The sequence below is a fragment of the Leptopilina heterotoma genome, unplaced genomic scaffold (genome assembly GCF_015476425.1).
Source record: "Leptopilina heterotoma isolate Lh14 unplaced genomic scaffold, ASM1547642v1 Lhet_65, whole genome shotgun sequence".
Taxonomy (NCBI): Eukaryota; Metazoa; Arthropoda; class Insecta; order Hymenoptera; family Figitidae; genus Leptopilina; species Leptopilina heterotoma.
The window spans coordinates 3396576-3416729 of NW_025111152.1; the positions used below are offsets into that span (position 1 = coordinate 3396576).

At 26.3% G+C, this 20154-nt stretch overlaps 1 protein-coding gene across 1 annotated transcript; it reads right to left on the reverse strand.

Annotated features, from left to right (window-relative positions):
- Positions 1–679: 679 nt before the first annotated feature.
- Positions 680–17911, reverse strand: LOC122509982 (odorant receptor Or1-like). The gene is made up of 4 exons (XM_043624347.1): positions 17613–17911; positions 1731–1947; positions 1517–1613; positions 680–845 (listed from the first exon to the last, which is right to left on the reverse strand). The coding sequence occupies exons 1-4, from the start codon at positions 17805–17807 to the stop codon at positions 680–682; spliced, it is 675 nt and encodes a 224-aa protein (XP_043480282.1). The 5' UTR covers positions 17808–17911.
- Positions 17912–20154: the final 2243 nt, after the last annotated feature.

Consider the following 20154-nt stretch of genomic DNA (forward strand, 5'->3'; position numbering starts at 1 on the left):
CTACTTAATTAATATTATTTAATTAATAATTAATAATATTTTGTAAAATATAAAATAGTTAACTTGGTAGGACACTTTTGATGGTTAACTTCTTGCAAACTATTTTCAAATAAAATTTATTTGAACCAATTGAATAATTAAAGGAAAATTTCGTATATTGTAATTTATTAAAATATACTTTACTGATATAAAAGACTAATAAATATAAAATATGAAAAGTATAAAATAAAAAAATTGTAAAATATAAATTATATAACATAAAAATAAATAAAATGTAAAAATAATAAATATTACAATTTGAAAGTATATATTCATAACAAAATTTTATAAGAAAAATATTGTTGCTTTAAAAATTAATAGATTTTCTAAAAAATTATTATTCGATATGCTATATATAAATAAATAAAATAAAAGAAACTAAATAAATACAAATTATGGAAGAAATATAAAATACTTCCTCTACGAGAAAGCAATATTATAAAAGTATAGAAACAAAAGTTAATTTTAGTCTAAAAGTAAATGGTGTAAATAATAAATTATGAACTTGTAATTAATAAAAATAGTAAACCTTTACTGTAAAGTCATTGCACCTCCACGTATAAAGAAATATTTCAATCAGCATGCAAACTTGATACTGTAGGACAACATAAAACTCTAGTGTGGCTGGTGACTTCTGCAATTAAAATCTAACTTGAATATTCCAAGCGAGATTATAGAGAAACATTTGTCGAAATAGTAAACTTACTAATGTCATTTGATAAGTTGAAGTACAAATAACAATTGTACTTGCACACACTTGAGTTACAATACCCACTTCAAAGAAATTTGTCACATCATGAATGTATCTAAATTGAAAGCATCTTTATTAAACACTGATTTTAATTATTTAAATTTAATTTAAATAGGTTAAAATTAATTCAAAACAAAAGTTTGAATTAAAATTAATTTTCTTAAGTTTGTTTTAACTTGATAGTCGCGGTCGTAAAATTGTTAAAATTCGGAGGTCTTTAGCAATTTTTATACAAGTTGGTAAGATTTGCAAGAAGAATTTATAATTTGAATGAGGGACGTTTTTGCTTCAGCTCTACGGAAGCTGTTATTGAAATTTCTCTTAGTTTATTTTTAACTATTCAATATACAAATTGCTATATATGTTAATGCTACATATATGTTAATAATCACTGATTAAAATATTTCATTAAAGTTTTTAATTATTATATATTGAAAAAATACTAAATATTATATTTAAAAAAATATAATATTCGTACTAAAGTATGAATGTAACAATTTTAAATAAAATTTAAAATTGAAATTAATTTAAAACGTTTTCGTGGCATCAGAAAAAATAAAAAAAATTTAACGATTTTAATTTCAAACTGGGTACAATAGCATGTATTAGTATCCTAAGGGAATCAAAACACTAAAGAAATTAGAATTGAAGTTAATATTAAAATGAATGATACTGTTTTCTTGCAAAAGACAAAAATTCTTACAAGATATTGTTTTTAAAACTTACTTTAATATTTCTTTGTAATGTTCAGTGCTTTTTATAATTCGTCTATTTAAGAGTTCTTCCAATGATTCTTCAATGCAATCATTGACTATATTTTCTTCTGAATTATATTTTGATAAATTTTCAAAATTAATTTTTTTTGTCTCAATAGATATTTCTTCTTCTTTTGATAATAATTTTTCTCCAATAACATTTTTAAATTCTGACGAGCAGTTACTTTGATTAACAATGTCTGCTAAATTTTTTAAATCTTGTTTTAAAATTTCTATTTGTCCCATCATAATGACATAGAAATTTGTTATCATCGTGTCTATCATTGCATTCACTGATGCTGTTCTGTATAAAAGAAAGGCTTGAGAAATGTATGTAATGAAATAACGAGGATTCTTTGTTGTATCATAAGGGTACCAAGCCACATACAATAATTGATTTTTCTGGAAATATAAAATTAATTGTTAATTTAGAAATAAATTATCGCGGCGATCCACCAAAAACTTTTTTTTGATTTTCTAAAATCTTAATCCGAAACTAAACTTCTTTCGACTCAAAAAATATGTCAGGTTTTTTTCAGATTTTTTGAAGGTCATTTAGAAGTCGCTATTTTGATTTTTTTGTAAAATTTGTGCTTTTTGTGTAAATTTTTTTTTATTTCTACGTATTCAATCTTGTCAAAACTATGCACATTTTTAGAAAATATTACCAAATTAGTTAAATCATGGTTCTGAGTAAAAAAAATAGTTTGAAGATTATTTTTTTGACCTTAAATGAAAAAAAATCGGTCTCCTGCACGTTTAAATTTATTTTTTTTATTCAATCCTCTTGAAGTATTTAAAAGAAAACTAAGAGAGATATATTTGATTTGGTTAACTTTAAAAAAAATTTCAAGAAAAAATTATTTTTTATAATAAGAAAATTAAAATAATTTAATCATTTTTAGCAAAAAATATTGTAAACATGTAAATCAAGTACAGTCGAAAGAATTACTTTGACTAAAAATATAAAAGACTTAATTATATTATATTTAAAGTCAAAGTATATAAATTTATTCCTTCTTTATTTTGCATTTTTAAAAGATGTTTCAACATAACCCTTTTGTTTACATTAGAAATATTTTTTCTGTGATTATCAACCTTTGCAGTAAGTTTTGAAAATATTTTTTATCCCTTGTGAGCTTTTTATTGAAAATTGTTGCTGATGCGACACCTTTTTCTGATATATCATTCACAACACTTAACTTTTTCTGTTTTTCTCTTGATCTCATAAAGTTATCATCTTTTTCCCACAAACTTGGTTCCTTTTTCAAAAACTCAGTCGATAATTTATAAGCATCAAACAGACTTTTACTGTTCGAAGTCACAAAATGATGAATTTGCGTTTTTGGAATCTCTTTTGTTGAAACATTAGCTGCAATGAGTGGAATGTCACAACCTTTTTTATCCAATGCATCAACCATCAATTTTTTTTCATCAGATGTAATGCGTGGAGCAAAAAAGGCAAGTTCTGCAAGATATTCACTGAGATACCACAAGTGCGAAGAAAAGGTCTTAATAAGAGTTGGTCCAGCAATAGATCGAATAGTTTTCTTATAATCGACCAGTTCTTTGAGCAGATTTAAATCATTTAATGGGTCAGAAATAGCCGATCGACACGTAAACCACTACTGCAAGTAAGTTTTGATAATAAAAGAATTAAATTTTTGAAGCCCAGATATTTCAGATTCAGTAAGCTTAGATTGTTTTCGAAAAAGATAAATTTTTAAATTATAAATTAATATTGCCATCCATCGTGCTTTGTGAAAAACGCCTGGAGTTTTGATCTTAATGTTTGGAGTGGTGTCGGTTCCCAAAAAGAGCAAGCTTAATTCAAGCAATTCTTTGTAGTCATCTCTTGGATGGAAAATTGTCAACTGATTTTTTATAAATGTGATAGTAACTATTGCTCCAGCAAGTAACTCTAGCATATGGTGTCTACAATCTAGATAAAAAAGAAATTTATTTAGTTTCATTTGCAGCAACGTGATTGCTCCTTTATGTTTCCCAGTATTACTATCTGTTGTATCTGTGAACATAGAAGTTATTTTTTCCATCAGTTTCCACTCATTTAATAACTGAAATACTGCTTCTGCTTGAGCTCCTCTAGTAGATAATGTAATTTTTGGAACACCAAGACATTTTGCAGTATTTTCACCAGTGACGTCGACAGACAATTGATCAATTTTTTTGAAATTTAAATCTGCTAATAATTTTCCATCCCAATGAGTTGTCAAACAATCATCAAACTGAAACGAATCCTTGTCTTGAACAGCATTTTTTCACGAATCTTTTTTCGGTTTCGCCAAATAGTGCTTTTGGAACAAGTAATATTTTTTAGATTGTTTTAGTGTATGAAGAGTACAAGGAAAAAAAGGTTTGGTTCAAACAACCGAAAATTCGTTTTGGTCAACCGAACTGGATGGTTGACTATAGACTGACCAAACTCAGCGTTTGCTGGGACCAAACTAGATTGGTTGCACGGAGTTCGGTTCATCCAACCAAACTGTTCTTTTGGAAATACCATTCGAAATTGGGTTGTGTGAAACAAATAATTTTGTTAAAGCAACCCTACTTATAAATATTTTTTGCTTGGAAAAAATAAAAAATTTTTTTTAGGAAAAAACCTCACCTTTATGATAAAATTTTTTTTTAAAAATAAAAACTGCCCATTTGATAAAAAAATGAAATTTTATTTTTTAATTTAATTTTTCAAGGTCAAACATTTTTTTCTCTACATTTGTTTACACCATTAGAGAGTGTTGAAAAACATCAGAAAAACCCAAAATAGAAAACGTATTTTCGTTTTGTTTTAAAGAAACTACAAATTTTTCAAATATTCCATGTTAGACCAAAAATTTAAACTTTGACCCCCTCCAGTTTTTATATTTGTTTAAATAAATTAATAATATTTGGTATTTTTAATTGTATCTAATAGGACTACTGTTTCTGCAAAATTTTAACCTGATCCCAAACATTTAAAATTTTGACCTGGGTCACTTAACGTGGAACCCGTCATATACAAAGTGACTTCTTTATTAAAAAAATTTTAATTGTTGCAACAATAAGCAATTGAATTTTTTAATTCTGTATAAAAAATAAAAAAGGAAGTCCGGAAATTTTCTAAGTTCGCATTTAAAAAAGTGGGGATTGTCACAGTTCGGTCATTGTAACCCGAAGGTTTGGTTTGAATAACCGATTGTGCCCTAACCAAACGGTTAAGGTTGATACAACCAAACTGCATAGGTTGAAGTAACCATTCCCTTTGTTTCTAACAACCTATCTAGCATCAACCATACTCAGTTTGGTTATCGGAAACAAACCATTTTTTTTCCGTGTAGATTAAATAATAAGAGACCCGCTTTCACAACTCATAACTGCTCGATCTAAAGCCGAGCAAATTTCTGCTGATCCAATATTTATTTTCAGATTAGAAACACTATTCGCTAATTTTAATTTTCTTGTTTTAGGAACATATTTCTTTATTTTATTTATAATATTGCTTCCTCATAGAGGAAGGATTGTATTAGCAAAATTTTCGATTGTAATTTTTTGACATACTTATAAACTTATTTTTATTATACCTAATCTTTTAGTTCTTTATGTACGAATGGTCACTGCTCGTATAAATGTTATAAATAAATAAATAAAAATTTCGATGTTATTTGACCTCAGAAGTCCAAAAAACGGATTTTAAAAAAAATGTGTGTGTAATAACATTACATTTGCCTCAATATCTCAGAACGAGAAAGAGCTAAAAGCTTCAATTTGTTTTAAATTGTAGGTCTTCCCAGGGGACATAAAATGAGCGTATTTTCAGCCTTATTTCCTAAAGTTTAACTATATTTTTTTGCATTTTTCATTTGGTAAAAAAACGTTTTTTGGCCATAACTTAAAAAAAATGTTAGGACACCTATAAATGTTTTTCTTAAGTTTTGTAGAGTTTTTTCAGACGCATCTTTTGAGCCTTCATTGAACATTTTTCGTTCATATTAGCCAGAGATATTAAAGTTTTAAAAATCTAAATTTTTCGAATATAATACTTTTTTGAAAATTTTGTTGAAAAATGTAAAAGTAAATTTAAAAATATTATAACCAACTTGTAGAGCATTAAAAAACGCTTCGATTGACCTATTTTTGAACCTGGTTCGGTCAGAAATTATGAAATTATTGGAATTTGAAAAATAAAAAATTGTTGAAAACATCATTTTTTCAACATTCTTGTTCATTAACTTATGTGTAATTATTAAACTATTATAACCATCTTATAGAATATATAAGAACACATTTTTGGACCAAGATTTAATGATTTTTAACCCTTTTATAAAAAGTAATCCTTATATTTTAATTATTATTATTATTTCTTTAAGTCAGCAAAGTTTTCATGAAATGAACACCAAAATTATAAAAATGAACAACTTGGCAGCGGTTTTTGTTTTTGTATACTAGTCGAGGGTCAGAATTTCTCAAACGGATCACCTAAAACTAAAAAATTTTCTTTTTGAACCAAAATAGTTTTTTTACGCTTAATATGGCTAAGAAGAAGCCCTGAAAATATTAAGCCAAAAAAAATTTTTTGTAAAAGTTATTAACAATTGAATTTTTTAGTACTGCTAAATTAACAAATTTTTTCTCGAGTTCCAGTTGACGGATTTTAAAATTAAAATATGGGATTTTTCGTCTTGAATTGCACTATTTGAATATATTTTTTGTTTTTAAATTTTTTATTTTTTATAATTTTTTATATAATTTGTTTATAAAACGTTAATAAACAAATATGTTCTTCACGTCCTAACAAAAAAATTAAAATTGTATTCTATTCCTTAACCCTTTGAAGACCAAATATTTTCTTAAAAAATCGCGATTTTTGATTTTTAAGCAAACTTTTCAGGAACAGTTATTGATGTTTTTTATTTGAATACCAGTGTATGTCATACGAAATTTTTCAGACTTTGTGAAAATTATTGTTTCAATATTCAGTTTTGAAAATTAGGAAATTTATGCACGAGTTAATAAAAAAATGTTTATGTTGCCTGAAAGCAACACTGGTCCTCAAAGGGTTAAATGTCTCCGAGTGTAAAACTGTTTCGAAAAAAAATGAGCCTCAATTAAAAAAAAGTTATTAATTAAAAACTGCAGCCGTGTAGGGCTTTATATGACGTTAAACTCGCCCCGCGCGCATTGGCATTTTTTTCAAAATTGTCTGTAACCTACAAATTTTATCGGATTTTCATGGGCTTGGTCTTAAATTAAAGGGGATAAAATTTCTAAGAGATCCCACTAAACCAATTTTTGAATTTTGAATTGTTTATATTTTTTTTTTACTCAAAGTTAACAATTTACAATATTTTTAGAAAAAATCATGTTTATTTTTTTATTTTTTCATTGCAGATGATTGGAATCAATTTAAATTAGTCCAGCAGGACCACTAGACAAATAATAATGTATAATACAATTTATTTAAATTGTTGCAAACAATGTTAATTAACAAATAGATAACTTTGATTCTTTTTTATAAATAAATTTTTTTTTTGCAGACAAATTTATGTTTATTTAAGTAATCTATGTCGATTTTAGTAGAAAATGATTTTAAATTTAAAAATTATTATTGTTATTGACAATTATTATAAACTGAGGAGCAAGTTTTCAAAACTTGATAAATCCATATTTTCTTATTTCGAGAAAATGAAACAAATGACTTTTCTCACGTATCCAATACAGTTAATTTCAAATTAAAAAATTTGTATTAATTTATTTTTATAACAATGTTTTTATATTTAAGACGTTCTGTTTTTAATTAAACATTATCATAATTAAGTGATTTAAAGGTTTTGGTAATTTTTTCTAATAAAAAACATGAAAATTATAAGTCAACTTGGTTATGTCAAAAAGTTCTTAAATTGAAAAATCGTTGTTAATAAAATTTTTTTCTTACATTTAACAGTAATAGGTTGATTTGTGAGGCCTTTAAAATATTAAATTTATGTTTATCTCAATTTTTTTAAAAATAGATTTATCAGCTTTTGAAAATTTGCTCCTCAACTATAATCAAGTTTCTTTAACATTTGTAAACATTTTAGGCATTTTTTGAACATAAAATGTTTATATAATATGTACATTCTTTCAAAAACTTTAAAAATTTATTAGCACAAACAATTACATTTGCTGCAAACAAATTATTTACTTTTTAAACAAATAAATGGCTTATTTCTGCAAAAAGAAAAACTTGATTATTGATAACTATATTATTGTTCATATGATTGTTAATAACAAGGGTAATTATTAAATTCAAAATTATCAATTTGTTAATTAAAATTGTTTGCAACAATTTACACTACCGTCGGGAATTATCGGTACGGCTGCACACGCACGGCCCAAAAACATATTAATCGATTAATCTTTAAATCACGAATTTTTTGTAAATACATACAAATGTCAGAAAATTAACAAATACACCATTCGAAAGATTGTTAAATTCTACGATTAATGATACATAACTGAAAAATTTAATAATTTATACAAAGATTTCAGCAATCGCAATTGACAAATTTGACAAAAAAATTTAAAAATAAAATTTTTTTGGAAATTTTTTCAACCCCTGCACATTTTTCAAAAATTGTAGAACAAATTTGAAACTTACATAAGTGTGATCATTCAAGTCTCATCTTTAATTTAAGACCAAAAGAGTTCAAAAATCTTAATCGGTTAGCGAGATATCGTTATAAAGCCAAGAAAAAATTTTCAGCCAAAAATCGTTCAAAATCCGATAAAATTTGTATGTTACAGACAATTTTGAACAGTAAATTGTAAAAAATGCCAATGTGCGCGCGGCGAGTTTAACGTCATGTAAAGCTCTACACAGCTGTAGTTTTTAATTAATAACTTTTTTTCTAATTGAGGCTCATTTTTTTTCGAAACGGTTTTACACTCGGAGACATTTAAGGAATAGAATACAATTTAAATTTTTTTGTTAGGACGTGAAGAACATATTTGTTTATTAACATTTTATAAACAAATTATATAAAAAATTATAAAAAATTTAAAAACAAAAAATATATTCAAATAGTGCAATTCAAGACAAAAAAAAACCCATATTTTAATTTTAAAATCCGTCAACTGGAACTCGAGAAAAAAATTTGTTAATTTAGCAGTACTAAAAAATTCAATTGTTAATAACTTTTACAAAAAATTTTTTTTTGGCTTAATATTTTCAGGGATTCTTCTTAGCCATATTAAGCGTCAAAAAAAACTATTTTGGTTCAAAAAGAAAATTTTTTAGTTTTAGGTGATCCGTTTGAGAAATTCTGACCCAGGAATCTGTTTTTCATATTTTCGGCTTTATACATATGTTATCAATAGATTCACCGAGAAGCCAAAGTTTTGTACAATTTTCAGAATTAAAATTTGTGCATTCCATACCTTTTAAACAAAATATAATTTTTATTATATAATAATGTTACAAAATTAAAATCCCGTGTGGAAAATGAAAATTGGTCCTAGCCAGGTCCTACCTATTTTGCCCCGTTAATAGCTTGGTCCTAGGTTGGCAGTGTAGGTTGGACCAACAATGGGTGGTGATGCGATTCTAGCCTGGTCCTAACTTGGGAGCCTAGTTAGGACCAGTTTATTTATATATTTCATTATAATTTTAATTAGTTTATAATATTGGTTAAAGAAATAACCTAAATTATTAATAATAAGTATTAGTTTTAATTAATTATTATTTTTTTCAATTAAATGATGACCAAAAGCGAATTCATAAATAATGTTAGTATATGTAGAGATTAATATATATTCCTCTAATATATACATTAAAAATTATCAAAAAATTAGAAATTTGTTAATTAAATTATTTTACAGTATATATAATCATTAAATTGCATACTTATAGGAATACAATGCAGAAAAATCGGAATAAACGCAAACCTAAGAAGTGAATAAAATTTAACGCACACGGGAATCGAACCTACGGACTACGAGACTAACGCCCTAACCACTATGCTAATGAAACTAGTTGAGATCAAAATTTTTATTGTCAGTGACTTGTGGACTTGCTTTTGATGATTCAATATAGTAATTATTGACACTAGTACACGATAATAAATAAAAAAAATAGTTTAACAACAACAATAATAATAAAATAATATCCAAATATAAAAATTCAAAAATTAATATTTTTATATTATATCAAGAAAAAAAATATCTATACATTTTCGTTAAAAACAGGTTTTTCATTGTTCTCAATCATTTTTAACATTAATTTCTTGGTCTAAAAAAAATATTCGTCTTTTGGACTTGGAAATTTTTCCTAATTAATTAAGCGGGTGATCCACTTTTTAAAAAAATGTCAAAAAAATTTATGTTAAAAACACGTTTTTCATTATTCTAAATCATTTTAAGCATTAATTTTTTGTTGCAAAAAATTTTTTAGACTTGGACTTAGAAATTTTTGCTAATGAAACTAGGAAGCCCAGGTAGGTCCTGGGTTGGACCTGGGTGGGTCAGCCCACATTAGAATTGCAATATCTCTTAGTGTTTAGCACCAACTTAAACGAAACTTCAAATCAGCGAACGAAATTAGAAATATATTTTACTAATGATAATTATATTGCAGTCTGTATCTGTTTAAATAAATAAATTTTGCTGTTTTATTAACTTTTGTAACAAATTACTTAAAAATGTGCAGTTTTTTATCTAACTTCGCGATTATTACACTTGAGTAGTGAAATATAAAGATAATTTATAATTTTAACAATTGAGCATTTGTTTAAACAAAAAATTGTTGTTATTTATTAATTCTTAAGACAATAAAGCGTCTAGACATTTGTAGTCTTTTAAAATTTTGCAATTAACTAATCTGAGTATTTACTTATTGCAAAATTAGAAAAAACTGCTAGTTTCTAGGTTGATTGTGTAAAAAGTTAGTAAATAACAATTATTTGTTTAAACAATTGCTGAATTAAAAAATTAATTTTATTTTATAGTATTTGTATAATTTTCTGATTTATGTCAAACAATAAATTGTTTATACAAATATGCAATAATCATTTTAGGCATACACTGAAAAAAAAAGTATTGAACCAAGAAAATTTTTCTTGGTTGAAGCAAATCGTGGGATTGAATACGGCCAAGACTACTAAAGTATTGATTCAAGAAAACGATTTTCTTGACATAGGATATTTGGGAGAAGAACATAATATATTCTTGATCCAAGAAAATATGGAATTCGACCAAGAAGTTAATCTTCTTATACGAAATATTTTTTTTTTTTTTTTTATTGTTTATACTCCTGCCCTATTGGCCTTACGCACTTCGACAAGAGTCCCCGAGAAATACTTTTTTGGATTAAGCATAACCATTCTACTTTAGAAATTTTTCTATATATTAACCTAATTTTGCGTCTACAGCCGACTTTATTAGGAGTACTCGCATTACGCCTGGACCACCCGTCAATGGGTTTTCTCGCCAGAGAAGAGGGAAACTGTAGAAAACCTCTCTGAGTACAACCGGTTTATCGACAGTCGAGTTCTAATGGTGTGTACCGGACAATAATTGACGGTGCACATCATTATACCTCGACGTCAAACCTCCCGCTCAGATTGTCTCACGTGCCGGAAAAATACCAAGCCAAATGGGCGCGAGCCAAGGGTACTTATCCTTGGTCCTTAAACGACCGCCAAGCGAGGCATCTATCCGACCGAGCTAGTCTGTCGGTATTCTTGTACGAAATATAAAATGTATTAAATGAATAAAATATTTTCTTGTTCTAAGAATATATATAGATGATTGAATTATTTTATTCGATTCATTCAATTTTTTGTAACGTTCGTTCAAGTAATTCAAGATTTAAATGAAGAAAACATTTATTTTGTGAGAAGAACAGATATTTATGTATCATTTATGTATCAAATCAAGAAAGTATGTTCTCTGTCCAAGAAAATATTTTCTTGATTTGAGAAAATTTATAGATTTCAATCAAAAAAATACTTTCTCAATACAAGTAAATTATTTACTTAAATTACCCCCCCCCCTTACCCCCATCCCATCTTTTCTAATACTTAGGTCAAACATTTTTATTATTTAATTAATTAACATTTATATTTTTTATTTAAATAATTAAATAATTGTTATTTTACACATATATTTACATTTAATTATTACTTAACACAAATACAACAAATATACCTTGAAAGAAAATTTTCCACGGTCGGAGGAATTGAACTCGGGTTGCACGCACCAGAAGCCGTCACGCTACCACTATGCCATCCTAGCCTCAATGGACAGTTTTCAAAAACTGATATTTAAGTTGCATATACATTTGAAGAAAAATATTTTCTTGGATCAAGAACACCGGCATTGTGTTAAGTAAAAAAAAGTTTCAAAGCAAATAAATAAAATGATTCGATTCAAGAAACATGAATTCTCCAGACAATACTTTATTATTTCGCTTAAGAACATATATTCTAGATTCAATACTTTTTGGTACTTCGGAAAAGTAAAATATTTGGTTGAAATAATTACATATTGAGTTCTGACAAATACTAAATTGTTAATTCAAGAATTCTGTTCAATGCTAATAATTACTTGACACAAGAAAATGAATTTCTTTCTTCAAATAAATATGGGATTAATTGAATATAATTTTTAATCAACTTGAAACAAATATTTACTTATATTAACCTTCGTATTTTCTTGAATCAGGATTATATGAGCGTTGAATTAAGTAAAAACTTTTTTAAAGGAAACAAAAGAATGATTTAATTCAAGATCTTACACTTAATTGAATTGAATAAATAAAATATTTCATTCCAGAAAATATAATATTCTCGCAAGAAATTAATGATTTTGAAACATGAGAATATAGAAATGCTTCAAGTAAAAGAAATGCTTAGATTAATTAATATTTCTTTGAAACAAAATAATTTTTAATTGAGTTGAAACAATTATTAACTTGTATTAATCTTCCCATTTTCTTGGCTCAAGACTATGGGTGTTGGATGAAATAAATAGTTGCTTTAAAGGAAATAAAAAAATTATTTGACTCAAGATACCAAATGACTCAAGGTAAATTACTTGACGTGAGAACATGATATTCTTGATTCAATACTTTTTCGAGACTTGGCGCATGTAAAACAGTTCGTTTGAAACAGTAAGATATTTACTTATGTCAAACCCATATTTTCTTATTTCAATAACTTTGATCAATGCTCAAAATTACTTGACACAAGAAAATAAATTTCTTCCAATAAGAAAATATGGGTTTGTTTCAAATAAATCAGATCAAGAAAATGCATTTACTTGATTCAATGAACTTTTTTTTCAGTGTAGCATGGTGATTTCTACACGGGATGTGAAAACTGTCATTTAAATAATCAAAGTCATATGCTTACTTCATTTGTAATGATTATGGCAAATATACCTACCTTTTATCTTTTATCAAATACTTTTATCTTCAAACGAAACGCTTTAAAAGTAATTTATTAACCTATTACACTTCATTTGTTATATTTTTTGTTATGCAGAAAGCGCAGTAATAATAAGTTATTCTATTTAACAGTTCCTTAGTAACAGTTAAATTAAATGTTTTTTTTTGCATTTATAGTTTGAAAATTTTTTAATCTTAATTAATGTAGGAGAGAGTGGGGCAAACTGGCCAGGTGTCAATATCTCCGAAATGGCGAAATTGTCAAAAGTGCTATTTAGAAATTTGAAACAACCATGTGTAGTGTACCTTATTTTTTCAATTTGACATTTTTTACTTTTGTTTGCGCAACGCTGGAAGCAAAAGTTTTTTTCAGTCCCGTTATACACTTTTACGAACTTGTTCTTAACCCCTTCAGTGTGTAGCTAAAATATAACAAAATGGTCCCAAAATGTGTAAGACCTTCTTGTAAATAAATTTTCATGACAATAGGTACTAAGGGGTTTTTGGGGTCGCTGATTACGATTCCGGTGTTAGTTTTCAAAAATTCAAAATGGCGGATCCAAAATGGCGGACACGATTTTGAAAAATTCATTGGATTCGCTTAAAAATCGTTACTCGGGGATTTTCGGGGTCGCTGATTACGAATCTGTTATTAGCTTTTCAAAGTTTAAATGGTAAGAATTATTAAAAGAATTTATCCACTTTTAAAATTTTTCAAAATTTTTGGCGACCATTTTGGATGAAAAATTATTTGTTTTTAAAATCTTACTTCAGATTCGTGATCAGCGACCCCAAAAACCCCGAGTAAAAATTTTTAAAAGAATTTATCCACTTTTGAAATTTTTCAAAATTTTTGGCGGCCATTTTGGATGGAAAATGATTTATTTTGAAAATCTGACTTCAGAATCGTGATCAGCGACTCCAAAAACCTCCGAGTAAGAATTTCTAAAAGAATTTATCCACTTTTGAAATTTTTCAAAATTTTTGGCGGCCATTTTGGATGAAAAATGATTTATTTTGAAAATCTGACTTCAGAATCGTGATCAGCGACCCCAAAAACCCCCGAGTAAAAATTGTTAATACTTATCAAGATTTATATTTGATGAGAATAGATACACCTGGAAAAATTTGGACAAAGCTGGGAAAACCGGATAGTTTGTTAAACAAAAGTAATAATAGACACCCTGTTTAACTTTTGCCTTTACAATGCTCAAAACATCCCTAAAAGTTAAATCTAGAATTAAAATAACATAACTTTTTACTATCTAAGTTTTTTCCCAGTATCATAATGCAAGTATCGTATCACAGGTATTCTTGAATTCCTGCAGTATCAATTTTATCATAAAAAATCTCCATTTTTAATATTTTCGAAGTTTTTGCAATTAAAAATTTTTTTATTAATTAAATAAACAAATAATTCTAAATTCCATTATTTTGACGTCAAAAGTTTATCAGAGACCCCAAAAATACTACTGAATTAATCTTGATAGTAATTGGTCTCTCAATTATAATTTTTCAATTTTTTGATATTAAAAACATTTTTATACATACTTCCATCTTATAGTTATAGGACAGTTTTTTTTCAAAGTTATGCTAAAATATGACTAAATAACATGCAATATTTAATTACAAAAAGTTTAAAAGATATACATTAAAAAATATAAAATTTGGAAATTTTCCATTTTTATTGAATACCTCCCATTCTAACAAATAAGTTTAAAATCTGTAAATTAATTGTTTATATATATTTTACAAAAGTCATAACTACCCCGGTGGCATTGATGAGTTGAAAGTGTACCAACTGTTGAAAGTTGACACCGATGGCGCCAGCTATGCACAGGCCCTGTTTCAATTAAAATACATGGGATAATGCATAAAAATTGTATTTTCTTTAACTGAAATTAATTCAATCATATTTTTTTTACATGAAATGAATCTAGAAACTTTTAAACATATTTTGTAACAATTGTTACTTTATTAAAGCGTGGAATAATTTATTTAGAACGAAATTTCTACCTAAATTTTTGGCGGGATTTTCAAAAATATGTAAGTTTTTATAATTATTTATAATTATTTTTTAATTTACTACTATTAATATTTTAAAACTATATTGAGTAGATGAGAAATAAAAAAATTTATAATAAATAATAATAATAATTAATATTTTTTGAAATTCCCGCCTAAAACTGAGATGAAAATTTCGTTATAAATTAAATATTCTACTCTTTTATAAGGCTATAACTATCAAAAAATATGTTAAAAAGTTTCTATATTAATATTGTGTACAAAGAAATACGATTTAATTAATTTTAATTAGTGAAAATTTAATTTTTTTGCAATATCCCATGCATTTTAACTGAAACAGGGCCCGTGCATAGCTGGCGCCAGCTGGTGGACACTTTCAGCTCTCATGTCTTTTCATACAATGGAAAAAATGAGCAATGCCACCGGGGTGGTCATAACTGATTAATTTACAGCAATCTGGCAAAATTAAAAAAAAAATTTCGAATTTTTTGGAAAATTCATAATTTTTTTTTCATATTAATATTATTTTTTAATTCAATTTATTGTTATATATCTTTAAAATCATTTATATTATTAATAAATTAAAAAATTTATGCCAATCTGCAAAAATAAAAAAATTTTTTTTTTAATTTTTTGAAAAATTTATAACTTTTGTTCATCTCAATATTTTTTCATCAAATATAGCTAATATTTTAAGTCAGACCAATACCTAAAAGATTGCCAAATTTTACTTCAATCGGTCAAAACGTTTTCAAGTTATACGCGAACAAAATTTTGCGGACATACATACATACATACAGACAGGAAATTTTCTATTACCATTTTTGGATTCTCCGCTGTTCAAATAAATAAATTATGCTAGAAAAAATTAATTTCGTGCAATGTACAGACAAAAGTCTGATTTTATTAATATAGATAGATAGATAGATTAGAGTGTTTTTTTCATTAAAATTTTTACTTTCAATGAAAAATAATTATCTTCCAATGAGAATTAGACCCATTAATATTATTTCCCTGATAATTTCAAACATTTTTGTTTTGTTTTTAAAAAAAATTATTTATTTCATTAAAATTCAATCCTGTATTATTATTAACATTATTACAACCATTGTTCACATGATTCTTTATGTTTCTTATTATTATAGAATAATTATACAAATGCAATATTATAGACAAAAAAACCTAAGTGGCCGGTTAACCCCAGGGGATGGGGCAAACCAGCCAGTTTGCAAATTTTTTTAAAGTTTACACAGCAACTAAACAATAAAAGATAAAGTATAGATGTCTCTGTGAAAAAGTTACGCAATTAAATGATATTTCAAACAAGCCATCGAAAAATAAAATCAGTTGATTCATTTAGTCATTAAAAGTAAAATAGTATATTAAGCAATAAGGCGCCCTCGACCTCCACTCGCGTCACAAAAATCACTGTAAACAAATGGCTGCCTTTATTCCCATGTTACTTACGATATTTTTTATTCCAAATGCACAAAAGTGGCGATTTCAGATAGCAGACGGCAGGGAGTAAAAGTCATTCACTTGTTCGACTTGTATAAAAATGGCGGCCGTTTTCTCTCATGGACAAGAATAACGCATCGGAACAGCTGATTACTGTCGGATTCTTATTTGTTTATTTACTAATTATTTAACAAATAAAATTTTTTTTTCATAAACATGATTGGTTTAATAGTTTTGTGTGATCGTAAGGAACAACATCACATAAAAGAATTCGTTAAAAAAATATGAATTGCACTTTTAAAACAGTGTTAATTAAAAAGATTGCTTTCGGTGGCCAACTACTGTCGGATTCTTACTTTTTTTGTAAATTTTTTTAACGAATAAGAATTTTTTTTTGTAAACATGATTGGTATACTAGTTATGTAGGAACATTAGGAACAATTACACATGGAAGAAATTTTAATTGTAATTTTTAAACAGTATTCATTAAAAAGATTTTCTTAAGTAGCCGACTACTATCTGGTTTACCCTACATAGTTTTTATAAGTTTGACTACGTAGAAATAAAAAAAGAATATTTTGTTACACAAAAAGCACAAATTTTACAAAATAATCAAAACAACGACCACTAACTGACCTTAAAAAAGTCTGAAAAAAATCTGACATATTTTTTGGGTCAAAAGAAGTCTAATTTCGTGTTAAGGTTTTAGAAATTCGAAAAAAAAGTTTTTGATGAAACGCCCTAAATGACTACACCTCTTTTCTATACCACAGCAAACGATAAGGTTTGAAAATAAATTCTGTTTTGATTTCACGCTATTTGTAAAATTTATTAAAAATAACATTTATTAATTATTAAGTAATAATTTACCCGCATTCCTTCCGGCAAGCAAATTCTTTTGTCAACTAAAAATCGTATTGCATATATTAAAGTAATTAATATGAAAAATAATTTAATAATTATTAAATTATTTATAAATTTATCGCTAAAAATTGATTTATTAAACCATCTAAAACTATAAAAATCGAATATAGATGATAAAGATAGAATTTTTGTTAAAAAGAATCAGTTTTCTTTTGTGATTTTCCATGTTTGACAATATTTTCTTTTGTGTTTTTTCCTGTCCCTTGTTTTGTTACATCTTTATTGTTTTTCTCTTTACCTGACTTTTCTCCACAAATGGAATGATGCACCAAAGCGTTATTGTAAATAGACACATAGTTAGAAATACAACATTACTCGCTTTGGCAATAAATTCATATTTCTTCAGTAGAAAGTGATGTTCCTGTTGTTTCGGTGCAAATATTGGTTGATGTAGTCTTTGAAAAAATTCCAGTATTTTATTGCCACGAAACATTACTAGAAATAATTTTGGCAGATGCGCGACACAAGTTAATGCAAGATAAGAGCATTCAATTACATTTTCTAAATTCGATCGAACAATATATAAGTTGAAAAATAGTGGTGGCAAAAGAATTGCGATGTAAATTAGATGAATACCATATTCGTAAAAACCGTAAATAAATCTAAAAGTTTTTTATCTTTGTTATCTACGTTATTATAAATTTAACTTTTTTTATTTCACTAGACAAATCACACAATATTTTACAACAATATTGCTAGTATTTCCAGACAGTGTTCATGCAATATTGCCTTCCAACTTATTATAATTAATCAGTTTTTACAATTAATTAGTTTTTAATATTAACTTGTTTTTATAATTAATTATTTTACATAAACAATTACTTTTTCTAAAAAACTTTTTTTTGTATTTTAAACAATTTATTTTTAAAAATCTTTTATATTTAAAACTTGAATTTTAAGTAATAATTTTGATAACATTTTGTCTTTGTTAAATTTTTTTAATACAGTTCACTTTTTAACACTAAATATTTCTTTAGGTATTAAAAAAATACAAAATTGCGACGCCTTCGGTTGACAAAATTGTAATTCAATTCTCCATAAAATATTATTTTAACTCTAAGTTGCGTTTAATTGGTCATTCTTTCTCAAATCTCAGTACATTATATTTCTTTATTAATTATTATATTTCTCTAACTTTGAATTGAATTCAAAACATATTAAACAGCCGAGAAAAATAATTAATATTCTATTTGCAAAAACAATTATGACATTCAATTTTCTGTAAAACTAAAAAGAAAGAGAGTAAGTGATGATGGAAATTTTCTTCTATCGGAGGATTTATATGACACTGTGCTTTATTGTTCTCTTGAATGCAACTAAAAAAGTAGTGAAAAATTTTTGGAAAAATATTCATGAACATAGGGAATATACAACTTTGGAATTTTTTAGCATTTAGGACAAGAGGCTTAATTAATTGACTTAGAATTTTATAAAGGATCGAGATTAAAATCTAGACAGAAATCGTTAAGACTCTGTTCCACCTTAAGAAGGGATGTTTTACTGTATGAGGCCAGGCACCAAATACAGTAAAACTCCATATATTCAAACGGAATGCATCTTCTGGTTTATAGATATCCATATTTTGAAGAGATAATAATTTTCCAACAAGTTTTCTAATTTTCCGTTTTGAAATAATTTTGTCTTATAGAATTCGATTGTACAGAATGGATTAGAAATGATTGCCGTCTGGAGGCACATTAAGAGAGAAAACTTATATACAATGTATACATATCTCAATGTATTTGTAAAATATCAGAAATACGAACAAGTTTCCTATTGATTGACTCTACTTTGTTGGGGCTTCCTCTATAATTTATATCTGTCGTTTAGTAGATGGAATTGAAAATCTTATTTCAGCACGTTTTCAACTCTTTGTCATTACATGAAGCCATAGTTATTTCTATATACTTCAAGTGTACAATTTTCATACATATTTTATTTGTAAATTCTTGGTCTCGTTTCTCAAATTTTATGAGCTTCTTCTGTGATACTATTCATGTCGATAAATTTCTTGATTCTAAATAAGAGTTGTAAACTTACATTGTGAACTTTCTTTCTTATAAAAACAATGTTATAAAAATAAAGTTTGATTTTTTAATTTCATTATTTGTTGATAATATAGTGTTGTGGGGTGATGTGCAACGTTTTTTTTCGTTGGACGAAAAACATGTCAAATAATTAATTTGTTAAATATTTCAGAATTGAATGACTTAGAGGCAATATAATAGAATATTTCTGCATTATTAGATTTTCAGAATTTTAAATTTTTCCTACAAATTTTTTGCTTTTTCAAAAACGTCTGTTTTTGCATTTTCCAAAAAAGTTGGGGTGATGTGCCACTCCAGTAAAATTCAGGTATGTAATGCATAAATATCGATGAAAATCTCTTTAATTATTAATTTTAGGTTTTTTCAATGCAAACTAATCGAAATCTGCCAAAAAAAATTTACTAAGGTATAGTTGACCTCTGAAAAGTAGAAATTTCACCAAAGAAAAAAAAATTTTTTGTTTAATTTTTTATTTATTAATAACTGAATGAGGAATATAATTAAAGGAAAATAACTAAGAATTTTTTATTCATCATGTAAATCACAGTTATGTCACGTAAAAAGTAGTTACGTCCACCCCAAAAAAAAGTGTTGCACATCACCCCAAATATGATATTTTGCGAAAAATGATTTGTACGCAATACAATGCAATGGAAACACAAAATATAAACAGATATTTAAAAACACTAAAAAAACCAACAATAAACACATTCTTATCTATAAAATAAATTA